At 51.2% G+C, this 27,836-nt stretch overlaps 2 protein-coding genes across 2 annotated transcripts; one reads left to right on the top strand and one right to left on the bottom strand.

Annotated features, from left to right (window-relative positions):
- Positions 1-8: 8 nt before the first annotated feature.
- TEFM (transcription elongation factor, mitochondrial) lies at positions 9-3,771 on the bottom strand. Its single transcript, XM_039501908.1, has 4 exons — positions 3,679-3,771; positions 1,933-2,402; positions 1,562-1,711; positions 9-495 (listed from the first exon to the last, which is right to left on the bottom strand). Exons 1-4 carry the CDS (start codon positions 3,716-3,718, stop codon positions 61-63), a joined length of 1,095 nt encoding a protein of 364 aa, XP_039357842.1. The 5' UTR covers positions 3,719-3,771; the 3' UTR covers positions 9-60.
- On the top strand, positions 2,821-27,716 carry ADAP2 (ArfGAP with dual PH domains 2). Its single transcript, XM_039501907.1, has 12 exons — positions 2,821-3,023; positions 6,059-6,273; positions 13,145-13,275; positions 13,818-13,909; positions 15,822-15,907; positions 17,362-17,471; positions 18,197-18,343; positions 19,880-19,963; positions 21,594-21,656; positions 23,244-23,321; positions 23,900-24,126; positions 25,861-27,716. The coding sequence occupies exons 2-11, from the start codon at positions 6,180-6,182 to the stop codon at positions 24,116-24,118; spliced, it is 1,104 nt and encodes a 367-aa protein (XP_039357841.1). The 5' UTR covers positions 2,821-3,023; positions 6,059-6,179; the 3' UTR covers positions 24,119-24,126; positions 25,861-27,716.
- Positions 27,717-27,836: the final 120 nt, after the last annotated feature.

Raw genomic sequence — 27,836 nt, forward strand, 5'->3', positions numbered from 1 at the left:
ATACTTGATCAAAACATTAGATGTAAGTTTATTGTGGTTCTACTCATAACAGCAAAAGGTTTAAGTAGTTTTGTTTAATAGAAGTTCATAGAAGGCTAGAGCCTGTAGTAATGAATCACACATCTCCTCATCTCTGTTTTGGGTGACTGAAGAAAATAGGTTTCTGTAACGTACCACCTTGTTCCGGGGAAAGGACAACCGGGGCTGTTCTTGGGTAACAGACTGTAAGAGAAACTGCTTCACCAGGTCCATTCCACTAGACCGAGAGTCTCCTACCATCAATCCAAAGTGTTTTCCTACAGTGCTTCGGGCCATACTTAGTACCTTGTGCTGGCCATCTTGCATAAATGTCTTTTGCAATAGGGCATACAACATAGCTTCCACAGTGCGAAGATGTAATGTTATAGGAAAGAGATTTGTATTTTGAGCAGACAGTCCATTTTTTTCCAGAATATAAAGATCAGCTTCAGGAATCTTAGAAACTACTGAAGAAATCTAGAAGAGGGGAACAAATAAGCATAATTCATTTAAACCAGAAATCAAAGCAGCAGATTTCATAGTTACTGTCTCTCAAAGATGAAGGTGGTTTTTATAAGAAATGTAACAGTCTGGTCAAAAGTGGAACGTAGTCTTCATGAGAACTTTACCCACTTTGTGGGAATTTCAATGAAAAAAGTGTCCAAATTGCACATTTTTGACAAACTCTGCTTCTGTACTACTTTGAAGATCACTTGTTTCAGCCTAAATTTAAGGAACCTGAAATTATGGTGAAAATGGAGAAAGATAACCAGTCCTCTAGCGCACACAAATTGTACTAAGAAGGTGTTAGAGATTATAAATACTGTGGTAAGGTGGCCGTTACAAGCAGCTCAGCCTTAATGTTCCTAAGTACTTTAAGGGTATGTCTACACTGCAATTAAAAACCCCTGGCTGGCTCATGCCAGATGACTTGGGCATATGGGGTTTGGGATGCAGAGCTGCTTAACTGCCCACGCTCTAGGACCCTGTGTGGTGGGAGGGTCCCAGAGCTGGGGCTACAGCATGAGCCAGAACATCTACATCACAATTAAACAGCCCCACAGCCTGAGCCCTGTGAGCCCAAGTCACAGATGTCTACCTGCAGTGTAGAGGGAGGGAGTGGGTGCATCTTTCTTGCAGAATCTTTTACTTGCAGAGATTAAAAAAAACCAACAGTGTTGGAAAGAAGCCAGCCTTCCCATTTCCGTCTGCAACTCAAGTCCTGCATCCTGCACACATTTACTATAGGATACATTTTAAGGGCTACTAACTTGCTAGATTCTTTATCAAGGGTTTATTGCGTAGTTACAGTTCTGCTTTACAAATGTTATAAGGGTCTGTTTTCAACTCTGATTTCTAATGAGATCAAACTAGCAAAATAAATACAGCTTAGAAGAATTGCTAAAAAGAAGGCCCTGCCTTGGAAAATTGTCAATTTTTACATACTGTACTATGACAGCCCTAAGAACAAGCAATTTAAGATTAACAGAGATACAAGGGGAGGAGTTGATGCTTATTAAAGTCTCAAGCACGCGCTACTTACTTCTTCCAGATATACTGCTGGAATATAGGTTCCTTTCATGAATCTACCACACTCTTCTTGTTGCCAGTCATGAACTACTAGATTTCGATCAACATGTGCCCATGCAATTTTACGGGTGCCAAAAACAACAGACACAATGCTATCTAAAATCTGAAAAGGAGAGAAAAATAATTATGCATTTTTAAGATGTAAATCACTAAGTACTAAATATTATTTGATATCTTGGGAAAAATACCACTTCTTACAATAAATGTATTATATCTATTCTGATGAATTATTATTAAAATGTTTAATTGATTTATGGGAATAACAGAAGTTTACTCTGAAAATAAGTAGTTTCTTGATCAAATAAAATTAAAAATGTTGTATACCTCCAACCTCTCTTTTTCTATTTCAGGTTTAATAAACCTCATTGAAGGCCTGGTGTCTTGTATTTTTCTCTCTCTTCTATCTCCTTTCTCAGATGGATTGAGGATAAAGTTACACACCTTAACAACAGTTTTATATTGAAAGAGAGGGACATTCAATAAATTCTGCAAGTTCTGAAATGGTCCATATTTTTCCCTATGCTCAATTACATTGACAGACTTTCTTCCTCGCAATAGTTTAATGGTGGAAAGCTCGCTCTCAGATGCTGTGTTGAGCACTTGCAGGATGGCAGATTGTTGTTCAGAGGAGTACAAATTAGAGAGTGCATCTTCTGGTGTCTTGAAGGTTTGATTCATCATTGGGGAATTGACACAGTTGTGTTCTACAGCAGATGTTGATTTTTTCTGACACCAGGAATGGTGCAGGGGCTGAAGCTGACATGAACCCAAAGGGACATGAAAGAAATAGCTTCCTGAAGAAAAAAGGAGTTAAAACAATGTATTCATTAACTTACTGAACACAAACATCCATACCTCATTGGGACACGCCCACCACACAAATTTACTTCTGTGCCATACAAAGAAAAAGTGTTGGCCAGCTTTTTAATTCCCTTTAATTAAAATTGGCATCAGAAATCTAACATTTCAAACAGGTTATAGGAAAATTCAGAGTTAGAGAAAAGGGCCAACCATCATTTTAAACTTCTGCTATTTGTGTTGGTGTTTTTTTTAATTGAAATTTATTGCCACCCATTAACAAGCCAGTGTTCTATGACCCCACTTAAATCTAGCCCTAGTAAGTAATGACCCAAACCCATTGGATAGATGGTCAATGACCTGTGAAAGTAGTGGATTGTTTCAGTCTCTTTCTTAGGGGGTAAGTATCACTTTCACAAAAGCTACCACTGTCACATTCACAACTGCTACTAGCTGTTCCCCAGATGCTAGCTGCAGCAGGAGCAAAGGAGCATGGAGACTGAATTACCCACTCAGCCAACCTCTGAACCAAGGTTGGCTTGAGGCCCATTGAAGAAGCGGGGTTTGTACTGCCTACTGCAGGCACATGGACCACTTTAGCCCACAGGGCTGTCAAGGTAAATTCATCAAGGTATAGTGAATAAGAGCAGTGTCACTCATGGGCCTTGGAGAGCAAATCCCCCACCAGTCGGAGAGGCCTCCTCTACACTATGAGACTGTCCATAAGGCACTGGAGAGGGGCGGAGGGAGGCTTATCTCTGCGTGTTTGTTTTAGTGTTGGACCGGGGTAAGTGGGTGAGCCTCGAAAGATCACCAGAAAGCCTTGTTTGCAGTGGAGTTGTAGCCTGTGAGTCCCAGGATATTAGAGGGCCACGGTGCGGAAGGCAATATCTGTTACTGGACCAACTGCTGTGGGTGAAAGAGATGAGCTTCCAGCTCCAAGAAAGAGGAGCTCTCTGGGGCTGGCGAGCGTGTCTCTTTCACCAACCCTGTCACACCCCAAAATGTGCTCGGCGCTGTCTGATCAGCCCCTAGGAAGGAGTCCAACAGGACCTGTGTGTCAGGCCAGCGCTGGACGCAGGGTAACAAAGGGCACAGATAAGGGCCAGGCAACTCCCCAGCAGCAGGTTTCTGCCGCTATCACCCAGAACCAGGCACAAAGTACAACGGGGGCGAGACACTCCTTCCCAGGAAGCCTTCCCTCCCCCGCCCCGCCCCGCCCCGCCAGCCAGCCCACCCCCCCCGCCGGAAGCCCTCTCCCCCCATCTCTACCTCGCCGCAGGAGGCTCGGGAGCCAAGCACTGAAACTCATCCTGCCCGCCCCGCCGGGCCGCGCTCCCCCCCCCCCCCGGTACGTCAGGGAGAAAGAGGCCCCGGCCCGCACGGCTCGTAAGAAACGTTCCGGCCTCAGGGTGGGCCGGGCAGACGCGAGATCGGGTCTGGCTCCCCACAGTGGCCTTCCCCTGTACTGCCAGCAAACGGGGGGAGTAGCGCGGGGCGGCGCAATGCCACACCTGCCCTAGCCCCGCGGTGAGAGGCGCAACCCCCAGAGCTCCCAGCCCCCCAGGGTCTGATCTGTGTGACCCACAACCCCCAGAGCTCCCAGCCCCCCAGGGTCTGATCTGTGTGACCCACAACCCCCAGAGCTCCCAGCCCCCCAGGGTCTGATCTGTGTGACCCACAGCCCCCAGAGCTCCCAGCCCCCCAGGGTCTGATCTGTGTGACCCACAGCCCCCAGAGCTCCCAGCCCCCCAGGGTCTGATCTGTGTGACCCACAGCCCCCAGAGCTCCCAGCCCCCCAGGGTCTGATCTGTGTGACCCACAGCCCCCAGAGCTCCCAACCCCCCAGGGTCTGATCTGTGTGACCCACAACCCCCAGAGCTCCCAACCCCCCAGGGTCTGATCTGTGTGACCCACAACCCCCAGAGCTCCCAACCCTGCTAGGGTCTGATCTGTGTGACCCACAACCCCCAGAGCTCCTAGCCCCGCTAGGGTCTGATCTGTGTGACCCACAGCCCCCAGAGCTCCCAGCCCCGCTAGGGTCTGATCTGTGTGACCCACAGCCCCCAGAGCTCCCAGCCCCCCAGGGTCTGATCTGTGTGACCCACAGCCTCCAGAGCTCCCAACCCCGCTAGGGTCTGATCTGTATGACCAACAGCCCCCAGAGCTCCTAGCCCCACTAGGGTCTGATCTGTGTGACCCACAGCCCCCAGAGCTCCCAACCCCCCAGGGTCTGATCTGTGTGACCCACAACCCCCAGAGTTCCCAGCCCCGCTAGGGTCTAATCTGTGTGACCCACAACACCCAGAGCTCCTAGCCCCGCTAGGGTCTGATCTGTGTGACCCACAACCCCCAGAGCTGCCAACCCCGCTAGGGTCTGATCTGTGTGACCCACAACCCCCAGAGCTGCCAATCCCCCTAGGGTCTGATCTGTGTGACCCACAACCCCCAGAGCTGCCAATCCCCCTAGGGTCTGATCTGTGTGACCCACAACCCCCCGAGCTCCCAACCCCCCAGGGTCTGATCTATGTGAGCCACAACCCCCAGAGCTCCCAACCCCCCAGGGTCTGATCTGTGTGACCCACAACCCCCAGAGCTCCCAGCCCCGCTAGGGTCGGATCTGTGTGACCCACAGCCCCCAGAGCTGCCAACCCCGCTAGGGTCTGATCTGTGTGACCCACAACCCCCAGAGCTGCCAAACCCCCTAGGGTCTGATCTGTGTGACCCACAACCCCCCGAGCTCCCAACCCCCCAGGGTCTGATCTATGTGACCCACAACCCCCAGAGCTCCCAACCCCCCAGGGTCTGATCTATGTGACCCACAACCCCCAGAGCTCCCAACCCCCCAGGGTCTGATCTGTGTGACCCACAACCCCAGAGCTCCCAACTCCCCAGGGTCTGATCTGTGTGACCCACAACCCCCAGAGCTCCCAGCCCCGCTAGGGTCGGATCTGTGTGACCCACAACCCCCCGAGCTCCCAACCCCCCAGGGTCTGATCTGTGTGACCCACAACCCCCAGAGCTCCCAGCCCCGCTAGGGTCTGATCTGTGTGACCCACAACCCCCAGAGCTCCCAGCCCCGCTAGGGTCGGATCTGTGTGACCCACCGCCCCCAGAGCTCCCAGCCCGCTAGGGTCGGATCTGTGTGACCCACAGCCCCAGAGCCCCCAACTCTCCTAGGCTCCATCTGTGAGGGCTGCCCACAGCACTACCCCAGAGCTCTCCCCTGGCCGGCGGGGGGGGGGGGTGCAGAGAGGACAGAGGAGGGGGACTGAGTGACGTTCTGCTGTAACCAGAAGAGCAGGATAAAGCGAGGGGGGGCTGGTCTGGTTCCCTCCCGCCCCCCGAGAATTCGCCCTGTCAAGCGTTGTTCCTCCACCAACACAACATCCCTGGCTGGGATGATTTATCTGGGGTTGGTCCTGCTTTGAGCAGGGGATTGGACTAGAACCTCCTGAGGTCTCTTCCAACCCTGATTCTCTATGATTTCCCTGCATTGGGCTGGGGGGCTCCCAGGGCCGTGCAGCCCCGGGCGAGAGAGGCGGGGGGCTGAGGGTCAGGGGGGTGGGGGAAGTGCCCTGACGGGCGGTGGCCGAGCCTCCCCCACTCTCCCACCAGGGCTGGAGCAGGAACCACGTTTCCTCATTTCTAGGCTCCTCCGGCTGAAGTGCAGCCGGTGCTGCCGCTGCCGGGCTAGGCTGCAGACTCGCCCCCAGCAGTCTCGGGGCCGCGGCAGCGTGTGGCCATCCCCGGGCGGAGCGGCCAGGGGCAGGATGGTGGAGCGGGAGTTCAACAAGACACTGCTACTAGAGCTGCTGAGAGCAGCCGGGACAGGGAACACCAAGTGCGCAGACTGCGGGGCACCCGGTAAGAGGAACTGTCCCTGGGGCAAGGCTACCTCTCCCCACAGCCCCCTCCCAAGTCCCCTCCCCGCGGTTTATCACTCCCTTAGGGTTCCTATGGTTAGGACTCTTGGAGCTAGGGTTAGGGTTCCTATGGGTAGGGCACTTGGAGCCAGGATTATGGTTCCTATGGGCAGGGCACTTGAAGCTATGGTTAGGGTTCCTATGGGTAGGGCAGTTGGAGCTAGGGTTAGGGTTCCTATGGGTAGGGCAGTTGGAGCTAGGGTTAGGGTTCCTATGGGTAGGGAAATTGAAGCTAGGTTTAGTGTTCCTATGGGAAGGGCTTCCTGCCCTAGGGTTAGGGTTCCTATGGGTAGGGCACTTGGAGCTAGGATTAGGGTTCCTATGGGTAGGGCTTCCTGCCCTAGGGTTAGGGTTCCTATAGGTAGGGCACTTGGAGCTAGGTTTAGGGTTCCTATGGGTAGGGCACTTGGAGCTAGGGTTAGGGTTCCTATGAGTAGGGCTTCCCGCCCTAGGGTTAGGGTTGCTATGGGTAGGGCACTTGGAGCTGGGGTTAGGGTTCCTATCGGTAAGGCACTTGGATCTAGGGTTAGGGTTACTATGAGTAGGGCACTTGGAGCTAGGTTTAGGGTTCCTAAGGGTAGGGCACGTGAAGCTAGAGTTAGGGTTCCTATGGGTAGGGCTTCCTGCCCTAGGGTTAGGGTTCCTATGCGTAGGGAACTTGGAGCTAGGGTTAGGGTTCATATGGGGAGGGCACTTGGAGCTGGGGTTAGGGTTCCTATGTGTAGGGCAGTTGGAGCTAGGGTTAGGGTTCATATGGGTAGGGCAGTTGGAGCTAGGGTTAGGGTTCCTATGGGTAGGAAACTTGGAGCTAGGGTTAGCGTTCCTGTGGGTAGGGCTTCTCGGACTAGGGTTAGGGTTGCTAAGGGTAGGGCACTTGGAGCAAGGGTTAGGGTTCCTATGTGTAGGGCACTTCGAGCTAGGGTTAGGGTTCATATGGGTGGGGCTTCCCGCCTTAGGGTTAGGGTTCCCATGTGTAGGGCACTTGGAGCTAGGGTTAGGGTTCCTAAAGGTAGGGCCCTTAGAGCTAGGGTTAGGGTTCCTATGGGTAGGGCACATGGAGCTAGGGTTAGGGTTGCTAAGGGTAGGGCACATGGAGCTAGGGTTAGGGTTCCTATGGGTAGGGAAATTGAAGCTAGGTTTAGTGTTCCTATGGATAGGGCTCTTGGAGCTAGGGTTAGGGTTCCTATGGTTAGGGCTTCCCGCCCTAGGGTTAGGGTTCCTATGGGTAGGGCACTTGGAGCTAGGGTTAGGGTTCCTATGGGTAGGGCACATGGAGCTAGGGTTAGGGTTGCTAAGGGTAGGGCACTTGGAGCCAGGATTATGGTTCCTATGGTCAGGGCACTTGGAGCTAGGGTTAGGGTTCCTATGAGTAGGGCTTCCCGCCCTAGGGTTAGGGTTCCTATGGGTAGGGCACTTGAAGCTAGGGTTAGGGTTCCTATCGGTAAGGCACTTGGATCTAGGGTTAGGGTTACTATGGAAAGGGCACTTGGAACTAGGGTTAGGATTCCTATGGGTAGGGCACTTGGAGCTGGGGTTAGGGTTCCTATGTGTAGGGCACTTGGAGCTAGGTTTAGGGTTCCTATGGGTAGGGCTTCCCACCTTAGGGTTAGGGTTCCTATGGGTAGGGCACTTGGAGCTAGGGTTAGGGTTCCTATCAGTAAGGCACTTGGATCTAGGGTTAGGGTTCTTAAGGGTAGGGCACTTGGAACTAGGGTTAGGGTTCCTATGGGTAGGGCTTCCTGCCCTAGGGTTAGGGTTCCTATGTGTAGGGAACTTGGAGCTAGGGTTAGGGTTCATATGGGGAGGGCACTTGGAGCTAGGGTTAGGGTTCCAATGTGTAGGGCACTTCGAGCTAGGGTTAGGATTCCTATGGGTGGGGCTTCCCGCCTTAGGGTTAGGGTTCCCATGTGTAGGGCTCTTAGAGCTAGAGTTAGGGTTCCTATGCATAGGGAACTTGGAGCTAGGTTTAGGGTTGCTATGGTTAGGGCACTTGGATCTAGGGTTAGGGTTCCTATGGGTAGGGCACATGGAGCTAGGGTTAGGGTTGCTAAGGGTAGGGCACTTGGAGCCAGGATTATGGTTCCTATGGTCAGGGCACTTGAAGCTATGGTTAGGGTTCCTATGGGTAGGGCAGTTGGAGCTAGGGTTAGGGTTCCTATGGGTAGGGCACATGGAGCTAGGGTTAGGGTTCCTATGAGTAGGGCACTTGGAGCTAGGTTTAGGGTTCCTAAGGGTAGGGCACGTGAAGCTAGGGTTAGGGTTCCTATGGGTAGGGCAGTTGGAGCTAGGGTTAGGGTTCATATGGGTAGGGCGTTCCGCCCTAAGGTTAGGGTTCTTAAGGGTAGGGCACTTGGAGCCTGGGTTAGGGTTCCTATGGGTAGGGCTTCCTGCCCTAGGGTTAGGGTTCCTATGCGTAGGGAACTTGGAGCTAGGGTTAGGGTTCATATGGGGAGGGCTCTTGGAGCTGGGGTTAGGGTTCCTATGTGTAGGGCACTTGGAGCTAGGGTTAGGGTTCATATGGGTAGGGCAGTTGGAGCTAGGGTTAGGGTTCCTATGGGTAGGAAACTTGGAGCTAGGGTTAGCGTTCCTGTGGGTAGGTCTTCTCGGACTAGGGTTAGGGTTGCTAAGGGTAGGGCACTTGTAGCTAGGGTTAGGGTTCCTATGTGTAGGGCACTTCGAGCTAGGTTTAGGGTTCCTATGGTTAGGGCACTTGGATCTAGGGTTAGGGTTCCTAAAGGTAGGGCCCTTAGAGCTAGGGTTAGGGTTCCTATGGGTAGGGCGCCCCTCCCTAGGGTTAGGGTTCCTAAGGGTAGGGCACTTGGAGCTAGAGTTAGGGTTCCTAAAGGTAGGGCCCTTAGAGCTAGGGTTAGGGTTCCTATGGGTAGGGCACTTGGAGCTAGGGTAAGGGATCCTATGGGTAGGGCTCTTAGACTTAGGGTTAGGGTTTCTATGGGAAGAGCTTCCAGCCCTAGAGTTAGGGTTCCTATCAGTAGAGCACTTGGAGCTAGGGTTAGGGTTCCTAAGGTTAGGGCTCTTGGAGCTAGGGTTGGGGTTCCTGTGGGTAGGGCACTTGAAGTTAGGGTTAGGGTTCCTAGGTGTAGGGTGCCACGCCCTAGGGTTTGGGCTCCTAAGGGTAGGGCACTTGAAGTTAGGGTTTGGGTTCCTATAGGTAGGTCTACCCACTCTAGAATTAGGGTTTCTAAGGGTAGGGCACTTGGAGCTAGGGTTAGGATTCCTATTGTTAGGGCGTCCCGCCCTAAGGTTAGGGTTCCTCTAGGTAGGGCACTTGGAGCTAGGGTTAGGGTTGCTATGAGTAGGGCTTCCCTCCCGAGGGTTAGATTTCCTAAGTACAGGGCACTTGGAGCTAGGGTTAAGGTTCCTATGGGTAGGTCACTTGGAGCTAGGGTCTCTCCCCAGATTGAATCTGCACTTCCCCAGGTCCAGGACACCTCTTCCTCCCTTTCCCATATCCCCACCCCCGTGCTCGGGACTTCTCTCTCCATTCCCTGTACCCCTCTCTCAAGATCTCTCCCCCTCTCTATTATCCAGGACTTCTGTTCCTAGTCATTTCTCATCACTCAGGACCTCTCTCTCCCTCCTTAAACAGTCTAAACCCCCCACCCCGTTCTCCTTGGATCACACCTGGAAGTGGTGTGCACCCCCCACTCCACTCCCTCTTGCTATCCCAAGCAGCAGCCAAGCACTGTATTTGATCTGAATGGAGCGTGAGGTCTGGGCGGGCTACACTTAACAATTATACCCACCTGGCTGCCTTGCTCGAGGCTGGGAAAAATTTCATGCCCTTAGCGCTGTAGTTAGGTCGACCTAACCCCCAGGGTAGAGATGGCTAGGCAAAGTGAAGAATCGCTACATGTAGAGAGGTGAATTTACTACAGCAGAAGAAATACTCCTTCCCTTGATGTAAGAACCACCTATGGTGCTACAGTGGTGCGGCTGCAGCAGTTCTAGTGTAGATGTGCCCTTCTCTCCCTCCCCCTAAGTGTGACTTATGCAGCGCACTGAGCTCCAATCTGCCTCTTTGTGTGACAAGGTTTAGAGAGATCCACCCACAACCCCGGAGCTCCCAGCCCACCCAGGGTCTGATCATATGCCACCCTCGTGTTTCCAGTGATCAGGATCCTGCTGCCACTTAATATGAGAATTGTAGCCATCAGTGCTAGTTAACTACTTCCTGGACATGGCTAACTCTTACTTCACAAAGTTCCTGAAACCATGCTGAGGATCAGCAGGCAACTGCCACAGCTTTTCACTTCTTTTACTAAAAGAATGTGAAAATGAGCAAAGCACACATTAACAGATGACATTTAAAGGGACAGTGTCCATTTAACTATCTGGTCAATAAAAAACAAATATTTAAAGTAGTTTGTGGTTGTACATCTGCCCCCTTATTCCCCTTGCCCCTTCAGTGATTTTACAATCACATTTTCTAATTGTTTGAAATGTTTTCTGTCTTCTACTGCTGTGTGAAAGAACCACACAGACAATAGGGGTAGTGGATTGCGTATAGAGAGGGGCCAGTGAAACTGATGATATGTTAAATGCTGTCAAAACAGACAAGGAAAATACTTTTTCTCCCCAGTCTCTTTTAATGCTACTAACCATTGGTGTGAGCGGAGCAAAGATCAGTGAAAACAAATCAGACAGAGGGTGATTTTTAAGTTGATGGTTTTCCTTTAAAGCTTCTGTTTCAGTCCTCAAACTGGGGTTGAATAATAATAGTAGTAATAATAATAATACTTGGTATTTATATTAGGCTTTTAATCCATAGACCTCAAAGTCTTTTCTAAAGACCAGGAAACATCATAATCCCTATTTTACAGAAAACTGATGGACAGAAGCTGAGTCCAACATTTGCCTAAGTGGTCACTATTCAGTGTTTCAGTCTTGGGGGCTCCCACTAAAGCTCCTACGGGCCAGATTCACAAAGAAGCGTAGGCATGGCGACACTGAGCATCACCATGCCTAACTTTGAGGAGCCTAGAGAATCACTGCGATCCACAAAGCCTGAGTTTGCCACCTAGGCTCCCTATACAATGAAAGGGGAGAGATTAGTCCATTAGAATCGTCATCATGATGTTCCCATTACGCCTCTGGAGTTTAGGACAGCGACGAAGCTCCTCCACTCCGGTCTGTTTCTGGCAAGTCTTTCAGTGGTTCTCCAGCTGTGCCCCAGGTTTTTCAGCTCGGCTTCCACAGCTCTTTGCCATGTTGTTTTCGGGCCACCTCGTTTTCGCTTGCCTTCAGGTGTCCATTTTATTGCTACTCTGGTGATGGGATTTAAACTAAACTAGCCAATGGGAGAGGCCCAGGCGAGGCATATGTCCTAATCCTCACTCCTCTCAGGGAGATTGATTTAAGTCTGGATTGGAGGGAGGCACCTTCCTCTGCATGAGATTCTCAGCTGCAAACCCACTCTTGGGGTTAGACACGTATGCTGCTTCTGGAGAGGGCCAGAAGGTCCCTCAGTACTTTTAGCGCATGGCTGGGGTATTCACCTTGGATGTGGGAGAGTCCCCCACCTCAAGCCCTCCTCTACCTGAGAGGAGAAGGGATTTGATACCCCTCAAGTGAGTGCCTAACCACTGGGCTAGGGATATGCGGAGGCGAGGCTCCCTCAGTCGGTCCTGTTGAAGCTGTTCCACTGTGGATAAATAGTGAAAGGATCTTGGGGCCAGACAAAGAGAGAGAGGAAGCAAACAAGTACGAGGCTGACTCTGTAGCCTTGGTGGTTGGAACACGCACCAGGGAGACTAAGGGTCCAGTCCAGTCCCCCGTCTGCAGTGACTGTTTAAAATAATTTATCCACGGTAGAACAGCTTCAGCGGTACAGACTGAGAGAGCCTTGCATCAGAATATCGCAAGGCTCCCGTGAGAGGCAGTAGATCCCTATTCAAATTCTTCCTTTCCTCAGGTCGAGGACCAGGGCTCTTCCACCTCCCAGTGAGTGGCCTAACCACTGGGCTAAATGTTATGAGGGAGGTCTGCTGCCTCTGTGTAAGCTCACTGATAGGCCCCCGATCCAGTAGGCAAGCTCTGAGCCTGCTTACCGGCTTGGGCTCCGCAGGTCAGCTAAGCGAAGCTGGTTCATGAATCGCTCTGGGGCTTAGGTGTGTGGCTGCAGGGCACGTGTGCAGAGGCACCGAGGGAATTTCACTGCAAAAATGTAGGTCCCGAGTGAGTATAGGCACCTACAGGGTTTAGCAGCACCTACGCAGAGGTATGTGAATCCCATTGGGCCTGATTCTGAGATTTAGATGCTTAAAGTGGCAGTTGGACACCTAATTCCTAGTGTGTTTCTAGCCGTAAGTGCCTAAATCACTTCAGGAAATTGGACTTGGGCTCCTAAGTCACTTCGGAGCTTTTCACAATTGTACCCTAAGGGCTTAATTTCCGGTGGTGCAGAGCACCCACAACCTCATGCAATTGGCATTACAATGACCCCAGTGGTCAATCAGGAGTCTCAGGTGCTGAACCAATAATGAGCCCAGCTTTTACTTTGCCATTGCCCTGCCCATATGTACAGGTTTCCTCTCTAGCTTATCATCCACTTAAAACAGATGTTTGATGGCAAAGCTGCAGAATAACGGGCCATTTTCCCTGCTAGTGTAAGCAGGTGCCATTTCATTGACTGCAATGGAGTGAGTTCCATATACACATGGGTCGGATTTGATGCAGCTTCTGGTGTGGTGTTGATTAGAAGATGAACCCCGCATACAGTTGTCCCCTTCTCAGTGTTTTGCAACATGCTTGATTATATATTGCACTATTGCCTTCTTTCAATTTGTGTTTAGATCCTGAGTGGGCCTCTTACAAGCTTGGAATATTCATTTGTTTGAATTGTTCTGGGATTCATCGCAAACTTCCTGAAATCAGCAGGGTCAAATCCATCCACCTTGACTTCTGGGAGAACGATCTATTAGAGGTACAGATGGAGAAAGCAAGAATTCACGCCCACTCTGCTGTATTTCAGCACAGCCTTTTCTGTCCCATGTTCCAAAATAGCCTGGTCAGATTAACAAAAACCACATGGAGCCAAATTAATCCCTGCTGGTAAATCTGGGCTGCCTCTGACCCACAAATCAAATCAAAGCACGCTAATAGGTGCTTGTGCCTCTAAAGTATTATGATGTATTATTTATATATCCCCAAAAGTGCACATTGTGTTTTATAAGCACACAATGATTTTCACATATATAGTGTCTTCTACCTGAGCATCCCAATGCCCTTTTCAAACATTAATTCAGCCTCCTAACCCCCTGTGGAGAGATGTATGTATTATTATCCCCAGAGAGGAGATTATAAGTGACTAGAGACAAACACATACTGGTGTGGGGAGGCTGGCAAAATGCACCATCTGAGCAGAGCACAATGCTGCATTTGGTCCTAGTTTCATTCCATGTTCACGTCACAGTATTGATTTTTCTGGTTGCCAGTCAGCTAACTGAGACGTCTTTTGTTTTGCAGTTTATGAAGACGCATGGGAATCTCTGGGCCAAGGCTAAATATGAGGCAAAAGTCCCGCCTTTCTATTACATCCCCCGTTCCAAGGACTGCCTGTAAGCTGCTATCTTATTCAGTGCTGCAAACCCTTACAAGTCAGTAACTGCTGCTTCCCCACATAAATGTATCTTCACGAACAATTCGCAATAGCGTGTTCGGTCATCTGAATGAATGTCAGGTCATGCTGGGCTGCAGTGGAAAGAATCATATATCTTGGCCATACCTTGTATGTCATTAAGTGACTTGTGTTTTTATCTTCTTGTTGCCAAGAGCATGTGAGCCGTGAATTCAGTTTGAGGACTGTAGTTGTAATCTTTTTTTCTCTGAGAGGTGGTTTAATGGCCTAAACATTGGGATTTCTGGTGTCTAGGAGCCTAACCACCACAGGTTCAATCCCTGTTAGTGTCAATTTGTACCTTGAAAGTTGTTAAACCGGTACAGTACTTCCAGGCACTTGTGTGGAGGAGGTTTAACAGAGATGGGAAGCAGTCCTGGAGTTTGGATGTTAAAACAAAGGTTTTAGGTTTTGGGGATACCAGTTTGGCTCTCATAGAATCATAGAATATCAGGGTTGGAAGGGACCTCAGGGGGTTCTAGTCCAACCCCCTGCTCAAAGCAGGACCAATCCCCAACTAAATCATCTCAGCCACGACTTTGTCAAGCCTGACCTTAAAAAACCTCTATAATAGAGAGGGGCCTGGGCCGTGAATTCTAGACCTGGCACTAAAGCTCAGGAGAGTTGAATGTGACGTTCCCATCTTTAGGATTAGGCCTGTTCTAAATATTATTGATTAACTCGGCAACTTTGTAAAAGCGTGACTAAGTTTCCATGTGCACGTCATTGGCTTGGGACCCAATTCTGCTCCAGTAGAGTCACTGGGGCCCAGATCCTCAAAGATCTTTAAATGCCTAATGTTCATTGAAATCAATGGGAATTAGGTGCCTAAATACCTTTAGGGATCTGGGTCTGAGTTTTGGCATTGACTTCAGTGTAGCAGGAGCAGGTCCTTGATTAGCAGAGTCAGAACTTCTGGGTTCTGTCACTGACTCTGACATTAATCTTGGCTAGGCTGACCAGACAGCAAGTGTGAAAAATTGGGACGGGGGGGAGGGGGGAGCATAATAGGCGCTATTATTATTTGGGTCGCAGTAGCATCTAGAGGTCACAGCCCCATTGTGCTAAGCACTGTACACACATGTAACAGGATGATCCTTGCCCCAAAGAGCTTGCAATCTAAGGATCAGAGCCTCTTCTGCCGCGAATCAGTGGAGCTCTGTCAATTTACATCACCTTCACCTCAAGCCCGAAGATTCGTCGTATAATGCATTGCTCACAAACAAGTGAGCCCCAGCATCCGAGATGGGAACAGGTCATCCAGCTTTAGGTTGCATGGTGCAGGCAGGGAATGTGCAAATTCTTCTGTGTTGACCCCTACCAGGAACAGTGGTTTCTGACTGGGATCCGAATGTTCCCCAAACTCCATTTTGCAGCATCTGTCTGGTGTACCCAAGAGCTAGGGAAGCTGGGCTAGTTCTTTGTGTGGTTTTCATTTCCTCCTGTTCGCCGTTTATATTTCTGCCTCGCTACAAAAAACACGTGTTAATTACTCTGCCCTTTAGGGAGCAAGATTCTTCTTGCAGCTTGCCTGGAAACTGCAGCCAGAGAAATAACATGAGCGTGATTTTAGTTCTGCTGCCAGCAAATAGCCATTCCTACCAGCCTATGTTACCTAGGCAAACAGTTACTAAATGTTTTGCCTCCTTTCCCAGTTATATTTTCTTGCTGGCCTCAGTTGCTCTCCTTGGAGTCAGGGAATTAGAGTGAGTTTGCACCACTCAGAAGCTGTCTATTTCTATGTGTCAGGAAGCATTGGTTGGCCTCATTCTGTACGTCGCTGGAAAGGGCTGTGCAATGTCAGTGAAAGGAAACAGAGGCAGATCCAACTAACCCGTATTTCCTCTCTTCAGGGTTTTAAAAGAACAATGGATCAGAGCTAAATATGAGCGGGAAGAGTTTGTTGCCACCAGTGTCTGCCATGAAACAGGTTCCTCAGGTGATTGTCTGTGGAAGGTTTTTCGTCTGGTGAGGGCCAAGGCCCAAGAACTGGAATCCCGTGTGTGTCAGCTTGATGCTGAGGGGTAGCTGGAGCAACTTTGTTTTCAGTCAGCTGCGAAACCCTCATCCTGTTTGATCTGTCTGAGTGGCCAGCCAAAATCCTCTCACCTGGGAGGCCCAGCTTCTGAGGGTGGGCAGCTGAATAAGACATCCCACACGGGGACACTCAGATTGGCCTTTAGGCAAGTAAAACGGGTATTTTCTCACATCAAGACCAATGTGAGCACCCAGGTGCCTGGTTTAGGGAGGCAACATGGGCAGTTGTTGGAGCAGCGGGGTTGGGAGGCCTGGTTCTATTCCCAGCTCTCCAGCTGACTCTATGACCTTGGACAAGTCACTGCAGGGTATGTCTACACTGCAATTAAACACCCATGGCTGGCCTGTCTCGGCTTGGGCTGCAGGACTGTGAAACTGCAATGTAGCCAGTCGGGCTGGAGCCTGCGCTCTGGGAGAAGGGGCCCAGAGCGCAGGCTTCAGCCTGAGCCCCAATGTCTATACCTCAATTTTATAGCCCCACAGCCCGAGTCATCTGACAGAGGCCAGCCGTGGGTCTTTAGCTGCAGTCTAGACATTCCCTTTGGGCCGGATCTTCAGAGAAGCTTAGCCCTTGCAGCTACTGTTAACTTCAACTGGAGTTATAATTGTCAGCCCATATCATATAAGCTGCTTGTATTTGTTTAGCAGTTACCCTCAGCACGGGAATACAGAGCAGCACCGCTAGGCTTAGAAGGAAGCACACTTCCCAGTCCCGATCTTTGCTCTCCCCAGGAGATTGTGAATTGTAACGGAGAACAGTAGGAGAGCGACAGCCTGTGCTTCCTCGTGAGGCTCCCGAAGGCTTTCCAAACTGTCATTCTCCCCACCTCTCTGTGAGGCATCCAGATTTCCCATTGTACAGGTGGGGAAACTGAGGCACAGAATGATTAATTGACTTAGATCCTGCAAAAGAAGTAACAGGACTAAGATCTAGGAGTCCAGTCTTCCAAGTCCTTGCTCTAACCACTCCACTCCAGTGTCTAATATTCCTCCTATAGAAAGGAGCTTTTCAGTCCGGGGAGGGCCACGGGGCGGGCTATGAAGAGAGAACATTCAAGTGATGGAAGCATGTCATCAGTGTTAGTTAGATGGCAGGAGTGCACAAAATGTGCTAGGCTCAGCCTGGACCTGAGGAATTCTCACCGACCTCCAGGAGGTTCACCCCGTCCCGGGAGACATCCAGTGCCTCTCGGGATTGGGTCCCGGCGTCAGGCTGAATGAAAGGTGGTTGTTCTCCACTGCTCCATGGTTCCAAGGCAAAATGAGTGCCTAGAAATCCACTTAGACAAACTGCCCGGCTCGTGTGCTGCCCTGGCCCTAGCTCTGAGACGCCCTTGCTCTCGTTACCGTCTGCAGGCAGCCGGGAAGGATTTCTGTGGAAGCGCGGGCGGGACAGCAGGCAGTTCCTGGAGAGGCGGTTCCTCTTGTCGGCAAGGGAAGGTGTGCTGAAGTACTACACCAAAGAGGTGAGTGCCCCAGGCGGCGACTGGTCAGTGTCCAGTCTGACCAGTGCACCGTCACTGTCCCCGTAGGCACAACTGCTGAACATTTTGCTGCTTTCTAGGCTTTGCTGCAACCCCCAACCCTGCATTTGGAGTGAAGGGGGGCGGGTTGGGGACTCTGTGCTAGGTAACACCTGTGATGTCTGATTCAGCTCCCTTCCTACCTGGGAGCACCTGGCCCTTCTCTCTACCTCCTCTGGCCCCCCGGCAGCCTCATCCCCGTCTCGTTGGTGAACCAGGGGAAAAGAGACTTGGGCAGTTGAGCAGGAGGAGGAAGAAGGGTTCTTCTGTGAGGAGTCACCTCTGGTTTTACCAGCAGAGCTCTCTCGATGCACATGCATAGGACCCTGCACTCCACCTCGTCCATCTCGCATGTCTACCATCTATGGCAACCTGTAATTTATGGTTCTCTAGACAATCAGACTGGAGAGACTGGAGTTGCACAGCATCGTGTCTCAAGGAAAAAGTCATTCTTTAGAGTAAAATGTGGTTTATACGTGACGCAGGTAATCAAGGCATCAGGCTTCTTCAGTTAGTGCTGGGTGGTCAGTTCAGTGCCCTTGCCAACAGCAGACATTGCAGGAAGCTGGTCTGCAGCTCTACAGGGGCCTATTGGTCATTTGTCTCCATAGTTCTTGATTAGCCTCCATAAGGTCACTGCTGCCCCGGTGACGTTTTCCATTCCACAGTCTAAAGGTCCGAAAGCTGTGATCAGCATAAAGGATCTGAACGCAATGTTCCAGACGGAGAAAATCAGAAACCCCCATGGGCTGCAGATCACATACAGCAAAGAAGGTCAGACGAGGAACCTCTTTGTCTATCATGAAAGTGGAAAGGTAAATACCACATTGATTTTGTAATTAATAAGGTAGACTCTTGAACACAGTCTGTAACATGGAAGATGTCTCTGCATCTCTCTCTTCAATCTCAGCTGAAATCACAAGAGATTTGCGGACTATAGTTGCAGAATTCTACAGTATTATTAGCTACAAGTACCCGTTAATATCTGTCTCCTGCTGCTCTGTAAGGGCTAGGGTTGCCAGGTGTCTGTTTTTCGACCAGAACACCCAGTTGAAAAGGGACCCTGGTGGCTCAGGTCAGCACTGCTGACAGGGCCCTTAGAAGTCTGGTCAACAGTGCTGCAAATCTAAAGCAGGCTAGTCTCTACCTGTCCTGGTACTGTACTGTGCCCCGGAAGCAGCCAGCAGGTCTGGGTCTGGGCGCTGCCCCTGCCCCGAGCACCGGCTCTGCACTCCCATTGGCCAGGAATCGTGGCCAATGGGAGCTGTGGGGGGGTGAGACCAGTGCATGGAGCCTCCTGGCTCTCTGCCTAGGAGCCGGACCAGCTGGTCCCTTCCGGGGCGCAGTGCAGTGCCAGGACAGGTAAGGAGCCTGCCTTAGCCCAGCTGCGCCACTGACTGGGAGCCTCCCGAGGCTAGCCCGAGCCCCAACCCTGAGCCCCAACTCCCTGCTCCAGCCCAGAGCCCCCCCAAACCTAGAGCCCCCTCCTGCACCTCAAACCCCTCATCCCCAGCCCCACCCCCAGAACCCGCACCCCCTCCCATACCCCAACCCCTCAACCTGCAGCTCCCTCCTGCACTCCAAATCCCTCAGCCCCACCCCTCCGGCATGGAGCCCTCCTGCACCCAAATCCCTCATCCCCAGCCCCACCCCAGAGCCCACACCCCTAGCCAGAGCTCTCATCCCTTCCCACACCCCAACTCCCTGTCCCAATCCAGAGCCCCTTCCCGCACCCTGAACCCCTCATTTCTGGCCCCACCCTGGAGCCCGCCCCCTCCAGTTAGAGCCCTCACCCCCTCCCACATCCCAAACACATAAAGAACAGGCCAGGACAGCTGATCCCAGCACAGATGTTGCTGTAACAGTGACTAAATTAGCATTGTTCTCAAATTTATTATAAACACCGGCCAGGGTTTGTCTAGATAATACTTAGTCCAGCCTCAGTGTAGGGACTAGACTAGATGACTTATCGAGGTCCCTTCCAGTCCTATGTTCTTACGGTTCTATAATTATGAATAGTGATAATTAATACACCTTATATTTGTAATGTGTTAATGTGATTCATTCATACCAAACATGAACCACAGGCAACGTGTGCTACTTCCCATTAATGGCAGTTGACGCTTGTCTTTTCTAGGAAATGTCTTTCTAAGAACTGGAAGGCAGGAATCCTGGGTTCTCTTCTCAACTCTGCCACTGACTCACTATGTGACCTTGGGCGAGTCACCCTCTCTGTGCCTCAGTTTCCCCAAGCCTGCAGCTCCTTTGGGTGACAGGTGCTATAGAGAGGCAGCAGCATTATCCCACCACATTATTCCTGTCATTACATCTGTATTTACCGTCTCCCCTAGGAAATTGTTGACTGGTTCAATGCCATTCGGGCAGCGCGTTTCCATTACCTTAGAACCGCCTTCCCCACCGCTCCTGAGGCCGAGGTGAGAACTGGTGGTGCTTTAAGCGTGAAAAAGCATCATCTTCCTTCTGTGCTTGTGCCCTCTTCAATAGGAGCATGGCGTTGGGAATTCCTCCTGCGTTCATTTTTCCTTCTTGCGGGGTGGGAGGGACCACAATTATGGGCTTTGATAGAGACTCATATGGCACCTAATTTCCAGCCTACATCAGCCTGGCCACCAAACTTCCGCCTGCAAGATCTGCACGTGGAAGCAATGTCATGTGGGAAGCTGGCCCTGATGCATGCAGACTGGGTACTGAGATATCAAAGTACCTGATGGGCATGGGCAAAAATTCCTCGGTGTGGGAATTGTAACTTTGGTGTATAAACAATTGCAGACCAAACACATATAGAGGCCATTTTGGAGAGTGTAGTTCTGTAATGCTTATTTAGATAAGACCTATTGGGAGACCATACATCTGTTTTCTCCATGGAACCGTACATTCTTAGGATCTTTCAACCTGAACTGCTGGGGATTCTCTTTTTGGAGATTCATTTGCTATAAATATATTTGAGTCAAATAAATAGAGGGAAGTCAGGTTTAATGGCAAGCACCAGGAACTGGAAGCCAGGACTTCTGGGTTCTGTTCTTAGCTTTGCTGCTTACTCAGCTGAGTCAGTGCATCTCTCCGTGCCCCAATTCACCCATCTAGTAATAATGACCAACCTGAAGGGGGGTCTTGTGAAGCATCATTCAATGATTTCTTCAAAGGAACTTTCAGATGCTGTGTAAGGGCAAAATATCATCCTTTCTCAAACTGACCAGATGTTTCTTTCTAAGTTTCTCTAGCCCATAATGGAGAATTAATGGCTTGACTGAATTTTTGTTTCTCCATTAACCATTTTCTTTCTGTCCATGTGCTGTGACCCTCACGCTCCATGTTATATTTGTCAGTCATTTACAGTCTGACTTTCCATGCATCCCATCAGGCCCCCTCATCCTCTCTCTCCAGTGCTGCCACTGGCTAGATACCCTCAATCTTCTGGCACCTAGGCTAGACTCCATTAACCCCCTTCATACTCCTGCTGATGCTAGCACTGGTCCTTTCCTAGTGGAGCATTCCATGGTCGAACATACCCAGAGGGGTAGTGTTGAATGTTACTCCCGTAAGCAGAAAGACGCCCTGTGGAGTCTGCCAATCAATCAGGCAGCTTCCAGGTTATTTCTGCGTTTTAGCTGGTGTTTCTCCTTTCCATTGACATGACAGAGAGAGAGAGAGTGTGTGTGTGTGTATGTTTTTCTTCTGTTCCCAACATGTTATTGACTTTGATCAAGCGTAGGTAGGGTTAGCATCTCCACTTCCAATATAACCAGACAACAGCTCATTTAGTACCGGGTAGCAGGTAAGTTTTGGTAGGGAGTGCTCAGGACAACGTAGAAAGGAGGAACATGCTGTATACATGCAGTATACAAAGGTAGATCAAGCGTGGGAGCTAAAATATGGTCTCCATTTAAAATGTGACCCTCAACAGAATGAACATATGTTCCTTCCCTTTATTAAGTAGACAGACAGATAAACGAGCAAAACCCTGCTGATTGTTTGCTTTGACAAATTAGAACAGAACGCTGCGTGTGACTGAGCTGGTAACTAATGTCTCTTGTGTTCTTCTAGCTCATACCCAAGATTACAAGGAGTTATTTCAAAGAAGGCTATATGGAGAAAACAGGGCCAAAGGTAGTTCCACTTGAATTTCATACCTAGTTAAGCACCACTTAAATGCTTGGCACTAGCCAAACATGACTCTTCCCCTGAAGTAATATGTTTGCTAATACTGCCATGATTATGATGAAGCAGTTTGCTAGGAGTCATGTTTAAGTGAGCCCCAGTTAAATGAAATGGGCCACGGGTGGCCAAACTGTGGCTCGCGAGCCACATGCAGCTCTTTTACCATTAAAGGGCGGCTCGCGGAGCCCCCCACCCCATTCTCCACCTTCCAGACTGGGGCGTGGGGAAAGCTCAGGACCTCTGCCGTGCAGTAGGGGCTTCTGCCCAGCATGGAAGGGGGTCTCGGGGCTTCTGCCCAGCGGGGGTGGGGGTGTCTTGGAGCTTCAGCCCTGCAGGGTGCACCTGCCAGGGCTTGGGGCTTCAGCCCTGCTCCTGCTGAAGCCCTGAACCCTGGCAGGTGCCTGAAGCCCCAACCCCCGGCTCCCAGCAGGTGTTCCCCAGCTCTCGAACTTCTGAAGATTGTCGTATGTGGCTCGGAGGGCCAGTAGGTTTGGCCACCCCTGGAATAGACTGTGTTTCAGTTTATAAAGTGTTTTGGGATCCTGTTTTATTTCTCCATGAAGATAACTTTGAGGGTTCCTTCTACGGTGTGACAAACTAAAAGTGTGATGAAATAATTGGGGCCAGTATTTTTGGAATTGCAAAGTTATATTATTTATCACAAGGAGGTGGCTGTATCATGAGCTTCTTTGTTAGCTGCAGGTCTGTAACACCGTATAACACCCAGTATAGCAGAAGGATTACAATGCTGATCAGCCTAATGCAATCCTCTACCCTCATCTGTTTTCCTCCTGTATGTAGGCCCATAGTCCTAGGTGGAATGGGGGGATTCAGTTTTCTTTGCCGGGATCACGATCAGGGGTCAGATTGGAAACCAAGTGGTGAGGCTCTGTTGCTTCTCTGCCCTTCTCTAGTTCCCCCACACACATTCAAGCTCCATCCTGAGTCCGTGCTACTGCTTAAAGGATCAGCAGTGATGCACATAATGCTGGTGTGAAAGTAGCGTTTGTTAGGCTACTTCAGGGTAACCGGGTGTTGTTTCAGTATGTCTGCCTGCAGGTAGCACCATGGCACCTGACCCTTGGAAGGCTCCCAACCAGGAGGGCTAGAGACACTTGTTTTTTTAATGGTTTCAGAGTAGCAGCCATGTTAGTCTGTATCCGCAAAAAGTCTCTAAGGTGCCACAAGTACTCCTGTTCTTTCTGTGTTTTTTTAATGAAAATCTAAATTCTGCGGAAGCGGCAGGAAGCGCCGGAGAAGGGCCTGCTTAGCTCAGCGCAGAGGAGCGAGCGGCTCAGTTCCATTTCTGCCTACGCTGAAGATTATACGTTGGTAACGAATGTACATAAGTCACTCGTGTTAACATCGAGGGGGAAGGGAAGTGAGGCTAAATGGTGAACCACAGAACTGCGGTACACGGAGGAACTGAAACTGAGCCAATGCACAGTGTTAGCAGGATACCAGAGGCCTGCCATGAGTGGGCAGAACCCCTGCTCCTGGGAGCCGATCATTAACGAGCTGCTTCTCTCTCTCTAGCACAACGAGGCCTTTAAGAAGCGCTGGTTCAGCCTGGACTCCCAGGAGAGGAACCTGCTCTACTTTAAAGACCCGTTGGTAAGAGGCGCACTCCTTCTGTAAGCGGAGCCCCTTCGCAGAGGGAAGGGATGGGGCTGTTTCTGTCCCGCCCACCCTCCGGTGACAGCACAAACTCAGCTCCCATTTGGGCCCTGGCTTTCCAAGAGAGCTGTGCACGTTGGGAGCGGAGCACTTGGAGATCTGGCCTTGAGCTCTTTCGAAAGCTTGGCTTTGCCCACCTCCCTGTCCTGGGTAGCAGCTGTCTAGGGTACTTAGGGTAAGCTGAACAATAAGGCAGAGCCTGGAATGGACCCCAGCGCTGTGCTTTCCCAGTACTGTGTTTTAAACACAGGACATCCTCCCTGTGGTCTTGGTATGACCAAGCCTGCCCCTGCCAGCTCCAAAATCTGCAGTTCCCTATTCTGGGGATGCTTCTGGGTTTATAACTCTCAGGGATTTTCCCTGACCCCTGGGTCCACCTACACTGGGTGCAAGGCAATTTCCCCTCCATATGGAACCTATTGCTCCTGCCTTCCAGATGACAGCATGGTGCCACCCCTGAGCAGCAATGAACCCCTGTAATATGGTCCGTGATTGTCCTGCTTTCTCCTGCCTAGGACGCCTTTGAACTGGGCCGAGTTTTTATTGGAAGCAAAGAGCAGGGATATGAGGTCCAGGCTGGCTTGCCCAGAGGAGTCAGGGAGAAGAGGTGGAAAGCTGGGCTCACCATAGTCACGCCACACAGGAAGTTTGTGTTTGAGTGTGAAAACGACAGGGAGCAGAAGGAGTGGTTAGCGGCTTTGAATGAAGTCTTCTCCCGGCCTGTGACAGCCTAGGACGAGTGGTGAGTTCCAGAAAACTGGACTTTCTGTGTCTGGTTCATCATTGCGCTGTGGCCTCTGGTGCTAGAGTCCCCTCAGCGGACATCCCGGGTGGTAGCGCTGCTTTGCCCAACCGCAGCAGCCATGGGCAGAGCAGAGAAGAGTGTGGGTGGGACCGGGCATGGCCAAGAGGGACTGTGCCCCAGCAGAGCCCCACTGGGGTCCCTGCAACTCCTTAGGGCAGCTCTAGACTGAATTGGGGGCTGCACTGGCCCCCAGACCTCCTGAATAGAGGGGGCACAAGCTGCTTCTGCACTGGCAACTCTGACAGTGTAGGGATCAATCTGCCCCCTGTCGCTTCCTGACCAGTGGGACAACGTCAGCTTAAAACTCACGGCCAAACAAGGGATTTACTCAGGAGCATTTCTATGGCTGTCCTCACCAGAGCCTCTGAGAGCTTCACAGACACTACTGAACCCGGTCCCCGAGCGCAGGCGGCACAGCGGCTGGGGCAGGCAGTGTTCCTGTTACTTGAAAGCTCTGTGATGGTTTGTCTGGTGACTCACATCATCATATCTCTCAAGCTGCAGAGAAGCACTGTATTGGCGGGGGGGGAAGAGGGAGTTGTAGCCAGCCTGGTCAGCTGGGCTCAGCCCGCAGAGCCTCCCGGCTGCAGGTAGGAAATGTTCCAAAGGAGGCATCAGCTATAATAGGGCTTCACAGGCATGGCTGAAAATAGCTCGCAAAACTGACAGGCAGACTCAGCAGGGGAATGAACGTGAGGAGGGTCAAAGGCGCAGAGCCAAAGGAGAATTCACAGGTCTGGGGGGAGAGCCACATACCCTGAACGTAACTGAATGCAGCATCAAGCCAGACCCTAAATCCCAAGGGCTTGCTGTGCCGTCTCAGGGCCCAGTCCTGACTGGCCAAGCTCTGCTCAGTACAGCACCTGGGCTGGGGAGGAAGGAACAAGGCAAAGGTTTGTGGTTTCCACTTTGCAGTTCCCCAGCTCTGGGGCTGGCCAGGGATTGCTGGACATTACACTTGGCTCCCCAGGGCCCCAACAGGCCATTTGGGTCATCAGGAAGAGCTGGAGCACAGTGAGAGGGTGAAGGAGTGAAAGGGAGTGAGGACGCCGCCCTGTGGGAGACTTGAAGCTTGGAGAAGGCTTGCTGAATGAGCCAACCAGAGACACCTGGCGCAGGGAAGGAACCTCCAGCAGCTGCTTCCTTGCAAGAGAGCTGAAGCAGGCCCGGGTGCGGAAGGGAAGAGACTGGACCAACCTGACTGACTTACTCATGCTGAGAAGCTGCCAGGGTGTCACCTGGGGCAGGGCAACTGCAAGCTGGTCAGAGAGACTATGAAGGAATCGGTGTTGCTTGCCCAGGCTGTGAGGCCCTGCCCTGGGACAGATTTCTGGGACTCTGTGAGTGACTGGGGAATTTCCCAGTTCCCTTCCCCACAAAAAGGAGCCCAAACAGGCTCTGTGTTGAAAAGACAAACTTTCATTAAAGCTTCTTGGACTCTTATTAAAGGAAACCACCTCCCCCAGATCCTTCTGTAAGGGGAGAGGGTGGGGAGGAGACAGGTCACCCCTCCCTCGTGTTCCTACATCCAGCCATGCCTCCTTCACTGGGGGCTTTGAGGGGCAGTGGCACAGAACCAGCTGGCCAAGGGTCTGGCTCTCGGCATCACGCATACCTGGTCGTTACTAGTTCTGGGTGCCATTAATTGTCTCTGTCTTGTTCCTATTTCAGCAGAGGCCATTCTCGGGCTGCGCTGACCACCAGAGCAGATGACTTGGGCACACAGGGAAGATAAACTCAGAGACGCTTTACCTGCTGACAGCCGTTTTTGCCTTTGTCTTCTGTCCTGGAAAGAGGGGCGCGCGGGATTGCATTTCCAGGGCTCATTCCAGTCCAGCCTACAAGGGCCATGGTGATTGGTGGGATGTGGTCCCCTTAGCAGACAGAGATAACCACACTCAGTTCATGGGACTGTCAGCCGCTGTTATGTTCAAAGAGCCTTTGGGCTGCTCCTGACATGGACTGCACTGGAGCCAGCGACCAGGAGACGAGAGCGCTGCATCCCAGTGTTAAGGCCTACAGGGGGATTTTCAAAAGGGCTTAGCACTGGCCGAACTCTGCTCCCACTGAAATCAGTGTGTCATGACCCATGGGTCTCAAACGCGGGCCCACAAGGTTCATGGAAGCAGCCACGCTCCAGCTCTCCACCCAGCAGCCAGCTGGCTGCAGGTTACCTGAGACCCAGGAACCTCAGCTCCAGTGTAAGGCTCCGCGCCTGAAGTCCAAATGGCAGAGTCCCAGGGCAGCTGATTGGCCCGTTGGCCCTTCTGAAGCCAGCAGCAGGAACAGGAAGCTGTCTGAACAACTGGGCTCTACCATGTTCTGGACTGTTTGCCTGTGCTCCCCTGGCTTGATCTCCTGGCATCTGACTCACAGTTCCCGACGTCCAGTTTGTCTCCTGCCTCTGATCCCCTGGTGTCCTGACCCAGCCTGACTCTGGTTCCCACCTTGTGGTTTGCTTCTGACCTCCTGGTATCCCGACTCCTGTCTCATGGCCATGGACTTTGGCTCTATTCGATCTGGCTGCCCACAACCCGGCTGTGACATAGTGGGAGTTTTACCATTGGCTCCAGCAGGGGCAGTGTTATGCCAGTGCAGAGCACCCAGCCTATGGGCAAATCTAAGAGGGGCTGTGCAGACATAACCCCTGTTGGCTTCCGCAGGTTCTCGGAACCTCCCAGGACACGTCCCACGGGTTAGAATGAAAGGGTTGCCCCCTTTTGTTATAAGTGGGTCTAAGGCCCTTGGCTGGGTTGTACGTTTTGGTGACAAAATCCCCAAATTATGGAAAAATAAAAGACAGTTTTGACCTGCTCCAACTGCCCATGTAATAACAATAGTAAAGAATCCCTGTGCAGCACCGTTCATCCCAGGATCTCAACTCTGATCCCATATTACAGATGGGGAATCTGACAGGGAGAGTAAGGCCAAGTTTTGTCAAAAGCAAGGACAGATCTTAGGCATCCAGTCTGAGACACCTCATAATCCACACAAATACAGCTTGGGCTATGGGCCGCCAGTGAATTGAGCCTCTCGTCCTCTGCTCTAACCACGGAGGAACATTCTCTCCTCTCACTGCTAGGGCTGGGTGAAAGTTCAGAGAGCTGGTCCAGTCAAGCAGCCAGACATTTGCATGTTTTTCTTTGTATCTGGACTGGTTTAGTCTGCAGATCGGGCTGGAAATCTTGCAAGCAAAATGTATGGTGAGGCTGCCTGCACTTACGGACATGTTCCAGCCTCCCTGAAACACCCAGAGTAGCTCGCTCTTCCTGCTGAAACAAGGAAGTGCCTGTAGGCCAGGGGGTGGGTGAAATGTTTCAATTGGACTCTTCTGAATCTCTGAGAAAAGGGTCTGGGTTGGATCCTCCTTTTATTTATCTGAATGAGTTCATCATCCTCCAGCCCTGAGCAATCTGCTTCTCAAGCTCTACTTCTCCCTGTACCCACCAATAACCTTGCCAATGGAGCTGCCCCTGCCTCTCCAGGCAGGGCCGGCTCCAGGCACCAGCTTAGCAAGCACGTGCTTGGGGCGGCCACTCCAGAGAGGGGCGGCAGGTCCAGCTACTCAGCGGCAATTTGGCGGAGGGTCCCTCACTCCCGCTCAGAGCGAAGGACCTCCCGCTGAATTGCCGCAGAGCGCGATCGTG

Source organism: Mauremys reevesii, linkage group 15, assembly GCF_016161935.1.
Source record: "Mauremys reevesii isolate NIE-2019 linkage group 15, ASM1616193v1, whole genome shotgun sequence".
NCBI lineage: Eukaryota > Metazoa > Chordata > Testudines > Geoemydidae > Mauremys > Mauremys reevesii.